Genomic DNA, 9,420 nt, shown 5'->3' with positions numbered 1-9,420 from the left:
AGTTGTAGTAAGCTACATTACTCCCTTATTATTATCATTGTCACAAGGTTGAAGTCTTTATACATCACTTCCACATCTATATCAACATTGTTCTCCACACCTACTAACTCTTAATCAACAAGCACATAGCAACTTCCAACAAAGTGACAAAACTTTCATCAAAAGGAAATGATAAGCAAGTGAGTGTGTTAGCGGGTCGCCGCAACAGACGTCTGCAACATAGCTCTTCTCTACTAACATAATGTCAATATGCAAAGAAGCAACTTGGAGTGGGGCATGAAAACTTAATGAGAGTGTCAATCTCACCAAAGTGAACTCAAAGACTACTCGTTCTTACAACAAAAGCAAATCAACCACTTCTTAGTCAGACAATAAGTATGCGTCCATTCTCAACACTCAACATAATCATGCCGTTTCGGTATCCAAACGAATCCAGAATGTCACGAAACTTAAGGAGATGTATCACAACACTTATGGGATCAATCCTACCAAGTTCTGTCACCATCTGGGAAGGTACATAAATCACGATCCATCACAAAAAATGTGCAAAAAACTGAAACAGAAGTACTTGGAAAGATCCACCTTAAGCATAGAAACACTTATCTATGGTCAAAACATCCAAAAACAACCATTTTAACTCCCAAATCAATGCATTTAGCTCACAAATGACTCGTCGCAAACCACAACAGAATTGGAAATGATTACACTTAGATTGAAGAGCAAGAGACAAGGAACACAATATACTATTCGGAATAGAATTCTGATTACCTGTTCAGGAGAAATGATGATTACAAATTGTAGTCACAAGAAGCTTTTGCAGCGCACGTTTTCTTCTCCCAACTAATGATAATCCCCATTTCAAAACTAAAGGTTTTGACTTTAAAAGTTAGGCGGCTTTCCCATGGCTATCCGGCCTCTTACAAGGGGTAGACTTAAAGAAAATAAAAAAGAGTATGGTTTAACCTCATTATGATTACAACTCATTTTAAGCTGAATTACAGGGTAAATAGAGTATCTGCCAGGTTTGGTGTGCATACGCATGTTCGCTTGTATCCACCAAACATTCCCCCCTTCCTATTCATTGCACGCCCTCGTGCAAGCTGCAGCTGAGGGAGTTCACTTTAGTGCCTTCTTTCGAGTGTTACAGTGAGATTTCTGAACTTCTACGCTTTGGCTTCGATCTCGACTTTGGTTGCCAGTTCTCTGAAGGGATTATTTGTGATGGTGCTCTAATAAACGATGTGACGGGCTGTCAAATCTTTTGTCATTGGATTGAATATGGAAGAGTCCACTTCGATGAAACCTGTCATGAAAGCTTCTCTGAACACTACAACAAAAAAGAGGGTTATCGACGTATATAGCGACACTTAACGTCGCTATATGCGTCGATATATGCGTCCCTGTGAAATAGTCGCAAAGAGCGTCGATATACGCGTGGAAAGGCTTTATTAGCGACGCCGATAGCGACGCGTATATCGACGCTGGTATAGATAGGTATAGCGACGCGTATATCGACGACCATAACGGTAAAAAAAATTTCTTGGATAGAGAGCAGGTAGCCTGGCCTGTGCCCAATGAAAAGATGGACACAGGCACCACAGCTAGACTTCCTGCCCTCTGCCCAAGAAAGCGAGCAGCGCCAAAGTCAACCGTGCTCCCGCAAAAATTTCGACAGAGTTTCCTTCGTTTTTACATAAACTTTTCAAAAAAAAAAAATCATGTATACGCTTCCTACATGCTATCCATGTAGGATCTCACATGAGATTTAAGGCCAATGACCATAACGAATCATAACCATAACTTAAAAGCATAACCATAACGAACCATAAGTTAAAACCATAACCATAACTTAAAACCATAACCGACCAATATAACCACTTTGATCATAACCAGAAACAAAATTAACAATAACCATAAGCATAACCAGAAAGTTAAACATAACCATAAACAAAACCTGAACCATAACTATGTCTATACAAGAATAGGAGAAATAATCATGTCTATACAATGACAATGACAATAACCATAACCATAAGGAAAACAATAATTGTCTGAACAATAATCATAAGCATATATATATGTTTATACAAAAGGAGACACAGAAGTGTGTGTCTCACAAAGCATATATATGAAATCCGGGCCACTGATGACTAAGCGTCACAACCTGCACATAGGATAACTCACAAAATTAGTATTCACATATACTTAATTAAATCAACTCACACATATTAACGTCTCACCTCAAACGATCAGCGAGACTGTAAGACCGCTCAGTCTACAGGCTCTCATGAAGCATCAAGATCATTCAATACTTCATAGATACCTTTGTGATATCCATCTGACTCCTCCTGAGGTATCGAGGCTCGATGCATCGCAAGATTCTGCGTTTATACAAAAATCAGAGTAATAAAAATACATGATTCATCGCGTTTTAAAAAACGCCATAGTTAAGATTGGATTAGAAACTCACAAACTCATAGCGAAAGGTATCGAAGCCTCCGCTGCCAAGACGAGATGTCTCCCTGGTCATCTATCGTATCTGCGCAGCCTCACGCTACTGTCTGAACCGCGTGGCCGCTGTCCGCTCATCCTCCCTGATCTAAAGCCATGTCTCGTGTGGGATGCCCAAAGGCTTCGGCGAGCCGGTCCTGAAAGCCTTCCGAGCTGTATCTCGTCGATGTTTCACGGTGTCCCGTGCAACACTCTTGATCCAGCTCCTCGGAACAACGTCAGAACCCGGAGCAAGCTGGTACTCTCTCAGGATGGTCTCCACTATGTAAGTGACTTTGTCCTTTTCCTGCTGATCCCAAGACGTCAGAATGCTGGTCGAAAACTGTAGCTCCGCGAGCTGGCGAATCCGCTGTCTCATCTCAGTCCCGACTCTATCCATGTCAACAGAACCATCTGGCCATACAGTATAGAGCTTGGAGACACTAGGATCGTGTGTCCCCCAAGGTGTCCGAGGTGTGCCAAGAGGTGTGTCGAGAGGTGTGCTTGGTAGGACGGGGGTCGTGAGCGAGGAGGGGTCGAAGCATCTGTGGCCCCTCCTCCACAGCAACCACCACCTCCACCTGACGATCGCCGAGATCGGCGAGTGCGCCTGTGCTGCGCAGATGAGGACGTACCCGCCTCTGCCCCACCCCTAGGTGTCGAAGCGGCCGTGATGGGAGAAGCAGGCGTCGTACCCATAGGCGTCCCCCCCCCATAGGTGTCCCTCCCCTAGGCGTCGGACCCTCGGGTGTGAAGCCCGGAGGCGTAGTACCCGTGCCTCTGGTTACCCAGTACTCAGAAGCCTCTGCCATCTGAGCAGGCGTCATCCGTGTAACGAAGTCCATGAATGCATCTGCACTCATAGAAGCAGGATCTGGAAACTGGTTTGCCATACTAAAGTTCTGCACAAAGAAAGTAAAATAAAGCGTCAGAACACAGTTGTTTAAATTAACTTTAAGCTTAATTTTAAATCAACGTCTTCACACAAACACTTACAGGTCTAGGCCTCGACGAGTAAGGCATCATCGATAAGATCTTGCACCGTTTCATAGTCTATCTCTAATTGCAAACATAACTCTGCCCCAACTCGTTCTGGCAGATTGTCTTCATCCATTGTATCTTCATCTACAAGTGTCAATTCTAGCTCGTCTGCGTCATCCCTAGCATAGAAGCCATTTTCCTCTGCCATACCTTTGTCCATCTCATCTAATGTCACAGTAGTATGAACGTCGTCTGACTGACTTTCCTCCAGGAGATCTTGCCCTTCAAATACTTGTTTATTTCTTGGAGCAACCTGAACCACAAACCACCACTGTCGCTCTCGAGGGTCCGGTACAAAGACCACTTGCTCGCAATGTTCGGGGAGAGCAAATGTGTCGCTCGCATCTGTCCAAACCTTTGTAGAATCTATTTGCACAAGTTTGTTTCCATCTCTGCGTACCGTTGCATTGCGACCAGAAGTAATCACCTTGAACCACTTCACATCCAACAAAAACATCTCAAACCGCCTGAAGCTTACTTTAAGGATATCTGACACCAGACCACAGTAATCTAGGTTGCTAGTGCTCTCATTCGTGTCTCTGGCACTAGCCCTGCTCTTTTGCATGAAACTAACCATTACCCCACTGTCAAACGTGTTTCTTCTGCTGTCAATTTGTTGTGTTCTGAAATGCTTTCCATGCGACCACAGTGCCATGTATGTATGATACTTCCAATCACATCCAATAGCCAGCTCTTCCTCTTCTAGAGATATGGGTTCTCCGATCTGTCGAGCTGCTCTCCCTGTCTTGTCCAACCATGCCATTGTAGGGAATTCAGGTAGAGGAGCTATTGGGTTAAAGGCCCGTGTACCCGGCTGCCCGTTGTTCAGCCGCCCATGTACAGCCATTCTTTTACTCATTCATAATAACTATACTCATAACTACACATTGTAGTGTGAGTACCGCCCCGCCACACACTGTGTCTATCTCCTTCTTCGTGCTGGCTCTCTGTGTGTGTGCTCTTCGATCCCAACAAGTGGTATCAGAGCTTGGTAGTGAGAGCATTGAGAGCTTCATCATCATTGTTGAGTGTGCTGGAAATTGCTGCTGTTTCATTGCTGTTTTTCGGTCTCGCGCACGCGTGCATTTCTAAAGAGCAGAAGGTTTTTCCGAGCTTGGCATTGGAAGGTTCAGCACTCCGTGAGTATTTTCACCAGGCGTCCTGATGTTTAACCCCCCTTTCGGAGCCATTCGTGCCATCAGAAATCCCATCCGAGCTACAGACTAGGAGCTACGTTTTTCAGCTCTCTTTGGTAGTTTTCTGCTGCCAGAGCTTCCATAGCCATTACAGGTGCCATTGCTGCAATGTCTTCCACTTACGTGAGCCCACAGCTCATTTGAGAGTGTGTAGCCTCTTCTTGGAGTGGCCTCATACACATAGATAGAGTGGGAGTTTGGCGGCATTGTCTTCTTCGACTACAAGTACAGATGCAGGTACAGGTACAGGTTACAGGGAGCTTTGGATACAGGTTTCTTCTGTGGTTACAAAACATGTATTTTGACTGCGGGACAGCCATGTATATGGTTGTGGTTTGAGTGGGAGCTTCTACTTTTCTGGGCAGTCTGTTTATGCGTGTTCTTGAGCTACAGGTTTACATCATCTATGTATGTTGATGGATGTGGATATGGCAGTTTGACAGACACTCTTTATGCATGATATTGTGCAGATTTGGTTCACTTATACATAGAGCAGGTTTGCTCTTGCTTGCAGTGTTGCGGTTTGAGTACAGACAGGTACTTGGTTGACAGTAGAGACAGGCGACTAAGCCAAGACAGTGTGCACAATGCATCTGTGAAAGGCTACGGACAAAATAGGAAAAAAAAAAGGCACGGCGCATTAACAACATCCATGAGCTCCTCTATGGCGAGCATGTAACGACTCTCTCAGGTGACATATACAACTGGCCTCCTTCTCTTGCAAGCAGGTAACGACTCTCTCAGTGACATATACAACCGGCCTCCTTCTCTTGCAAGCGGGTAACGACTCTCTCAGTGACATATACAACTTGCCTCCTTCTCTTGCAAGTAGGTAACGACTCTCTCTCTCTCTCTCTCTCTCTCTCTCTCTTCCGCTCGTGTCTACATTTTGGTAGAGGTAGATGCACATTATATACACACATGTGGTTCCACACACAACGTAGCGAGAAAATCTCTCTTGCAAGAAGGTAACGACTCTCTCTCTCATCCGCTCCTATCTATTTTTGTTACAGGAAGATGCACAGTCTATATACACACAAACCACAAACTAGCTCACACCATCCTCTGCGTGGCTCTGTATCGTAGTGCTAGCCATTGCTTACTACTTGCAGATATCCTTATTGTTGGCCTATCACATGCACACGCAGAGAGAGAGAGAGAGAGAGAGAGAGAGAGAGAGAGAGAGAGAGAGAGGAGGAAGAAAGTCAAGATTATCAACTTGACTTAGTTATGCCTGTGTGACATTGGGGTACGTAGTTTATGTGTGGCCATCGAAAACACTGTCACATTGAGCCTTTTTCAAAAGGTTTCCGAGGATATCCAAGTGGTAAAGTCGCATGCGGTGCACTAAATGGTATGTCAATGATTGCGAGATGGGCAGGGCCAAGGATCGCTGGGCGTTTTTCAGCTGATGCGAAGGGAGGGTGTCTCTTGAGATGCACGTTGTCTCATGGAGTGCATTGATTGCAGAATACGTCCAACAAGGGTTGTTCAACAAAAACATTTGCCTTGGCACTACCTTGGTCAACATGTATGCCAAATGTGGTGCACTTCATAAAGCGCAAAAAGTGCTTGAGGTGCTTCATGTCGTCTCTTGAAATACAATAATTTTAGGATGGGTAGGGCCAAGGAACTATAGGTGTTTTTTAGCGGATGCGAAGCGAGGGTGTCTCTAGAGATGCATGTTGACTCATGGACTACATTGATTGCAGGATATGTCCAACAGGCTCAGGTTCAGGAGGAAAAAGAGCTATTTTCAGCAGATGCAAAGAGAGGGCATCTCCCCGAATGCAATCACGTACAATTGCACCTTGAAGGCACGTGGCACTACACAAGCGTGTCGTCGGGTTACACAAGGACTGCATGAATTGTAGGATATGTCCAAAATGTGCCTTTTTGTAGCGAATGCGAAGGGAGGGTCTCTCTCCTTATGCAATCAGATACGCTCTCAGCTGTTTTCAGCTGATGCAAAGCGAGGGTGTCTCCCCAGTTGCATGTTGTCTCATGGAGTGCATTGGTTGCAAGATATGTCCAACTGGGGTTGTTTAAAGATAGCGTCGTGCTTGGCATTGCCTTGGTACATGTGTATGCCAAATGTGGTGCACTTTATAAAGCACAAAACATGCTTGAGGAGCTTCTTGTCCGGGATGTTGTCTCTTGAAATGCATTGACTGCAAAATGACCAGAGAAAAGGTGCTCTGGGTGTTTTCAGTGAATGCGAAGAGAGCGTGTCTCTCCAGATATAATCACATACGTTGTTCGCTGTTTTTAACTTATGCAAAGCATGAGTGTCTCTCGAGATGCATGTTGTCTCATGCGTGCATTGATTGCAAGATATATATACCTTCATAAGTTCAGAATAGTCTGAACTCACGAATTATAAGAGGGAATAAAGCACTCATAAAACTATAAAAGCAAGGGACACATGAAAAGAAAAGAAAAACAAAAACAAACAAACAAACAAACAAACTAAATCATGGTCAGGTTCAGGAAGAGATATAGTTGTTTTTATCATTAGATGCAAAGAGAGGGCATCTCTCCAAATGCAATCACGTACACTTGCACCTTGAAGGCATGTGGCATTTCACAAGCGTGTCGTCGAGTGACACAAGGAGTGCATTAATTGCTGGATATGTCCAAATGTGGTGCACTTCATAAAGCACAAAAAGTGGTTGATGAGCTTCGTATCTGAGATGTCTTTTGAAATGCACTAATTTCCGGATATGCCCAACTTAGGCAGGGCCAAGGAGCTCTGGGCATTTTTCAGCGGATGCGAAGAGAGGGCTGTTTTCAGCTAATGCAAAGCGATGGCCTCTCTTCAGATGCATGTTGTCTCATGGAGTGCATTGATTGCAGGATATGTCCACTAGGGATTGTTGAAAGAAAACGTCGTGCTTGGAACTCACTTGGTTGACATGTATGCCAACTGTGGTGCACTTCATAAAACGCAAAAAATACTTGAGGAGATTCCTGTCTAGGATGTCGTCTCTTGAAATGCAATGATTAGGGGATGGGCAGGGCCAGAGAGTTTTCAGCGTTTTTCAGCGGATGTGAAGCAAGGGTGTCTCTCCAGATGAATCCACATACGATCTCGGTTGTTTTCAGATGATGCGAAGCGAGGGTGTCTCCAGATGCATGTTGTCTCATGGAGTGCATTGATCGTAGGATATGTCCAACAAGGTCAAGGTGAGGGCCAGGAAGAGAGAGCTGTTTCCAGCAGATGCAAAGAGAGCGCATCTCTCCAACTACAATTACGTACACTTGCACCTTGACGGCATGTGGCATTACACAAGCGTGTCGCTGGGTTACTCAAGGAGTGCATTGAATGCAAGATATGTATAAATGTGGCATTTTTCAGCGGATGCGGAGGGAGGGTGTCTCTCCAGATGCAATCACATATGCTCTGGGATGTTTCCAGCTGACACAAAGGCCGCGGTGTCTCCCCAGATTCATGTTGTCTCATGGAGTGCATTGATTGTTGGATACGTCCTAAAGGGGTTGTGCGAAATGGTCAAGGAAAAGGAACTCTAGGCGTATTTCAGCGGATGCGGAGCGAGGGTGTCTCTTCAAATGTAATCACATACACTATGGGCTGTTATTAACTAATGCAAAGAATGAGTGTCTCTCGAGATGCATGTTGTCTCATGGGTGCATTGATTGCAGTTTATGTCCAACATGGTCAGGTTTAGGAAGAGATAAGAGTTGTTTTCATCATTAGATGCAGAGAGAGGGCATCTCTCCAAATGCAATCACGTACACTTGCACCTTGAAGGCAAGTGGCATTTCACAAGCGTGTCGTCGAGTGACACAAGGAGTGCATTGATTGCAGGATATGTCCAAATGTGGTACACTTCATAAAGCACAAAAAGTGGTTGATGAGCTTCGTGCCTGAGATGTCTTTTGAAATGCACCGATTGCCGGATATGCCCAACCTGGGCAGGGCCAAGGAGCTGTAGGCATTTTTCAGCGGATGCGAAGCGAGGGCTGTTTTCAGCTAATGCAAAGTGAGGGTGTCTCTTCAGATGCATGTTGTCTCATGGAGTGCATTGATTGCAGGATATGTCCAATAGGGATTGTTGAAAGAAAGCGTCGTGCTGACATGAATGCCAAATGTGGCTACCATGAATGCCAAGAGTGGTGCACTTCATAAAACGCAAAAATTACTTGAGGAGATTCCTGTCCGGGATGTCGTCTCTCGAAATGCAATGATTGCGGCATGGGCAGGGCCAGAGAGTTCTAACCGTTTTTCAGCGGATGCAAAGCGAGAATGTCTCTCCAGATGAAACCACATATGATCTCGGCTGTTTTTAGATGATGCAAAGCAAGGGTGTCTCCAGATGTATGTTCTCATGGAGTGCATTGATCGTAGGATATGTCCAACAAGGTCAAGGTCAGGGCCAGGAAGAGAGAGAGCTGTTTCCAGCAGATGCAAAGAGAGCGCATCTCTCCAACTACAATCACGTACACTTGCACCTTGACGGCATGCGGTATTACACAAGTGTGTCACCGGGTTACGCAAGGACTGCATTGAGTGCAAGATATGTATAAATGTGGCATTTTTCAGTGGATGCATAGGGAGGGTGTCTCTGTTGCTAATTGGACTATTTTCTTATTTTTAATGACTAAATCTCTTTTTTAGGATATTTTATTATGTGCACTAAGAACTGTTAAAAGATTGTAGCTACAGGAATTG

At 44.7% G+C, this 9,420-nt stretch overlaps 1 protein-coding gene across 1 annotated transcript; it reads right to left on the bottom strand.

The window, feature by feature from the left end:
- Positions 1 to 1,957: 1,957 nt before the first annotated feature.
- Positions 1,958 to 8,279, bottom strand: LOC147465814 (uncharacterized). The gene is made up of 3 exons (XM_086522132.1): positions 2,471 to 8,279; positions 2,241 to 2,381; positions 1,958 to 2,164 (listed from the first exon to the last, which is right to left on the bottom strand). The coding sequence occupies exon 1, from the start codon at positions 4,388 to 4,390 to the stop codon at positions 3,491 to 3,493; it is 900 nt and encodes a 299-aa protein (XP_086378258.1). The 5' UTR covers positions 4,391 to 8,279; the 3' UTR covers positions 1,958 to 2,164; positions 2,241 to 2,381; positions 2,471 to 3,490.
- Positions 8,280 to 9,420: the final 1,141 nt, after the last annotated feature.

Source organism: Adiantum capillus-veneris, chromosome 1 (genome assembly GCF_014529385.1).
Source record: "Adiantum capillus-veneris isolate H3 chromosome 1, ASM1452938v2, whole genome shotgun sequence".
In the NCBI taxonomy this organism is placed as follows: domain Eukaryota; kingdom Viridiplantae; phylum Streptophyta; class Polypodiopsida; order Polypodiales; family Pteridaceae; genus Adiantum; species Adiantum capillus-veneris.
The sequence above is the reverse complement of the archived record's forward strand: the minus strand, read 5'-3'. Positions and strand labels throughout refer to the sequence as shown.

Coding starts and splice junctions, on each gene's coding strand:
- LOC147465814 (XM_086522132.1), bottom strand. CDS start 4,390: ATGAGTAAAAGAATGGCTGTACATGGGCGGCTGAACAACGGGCAGCCG.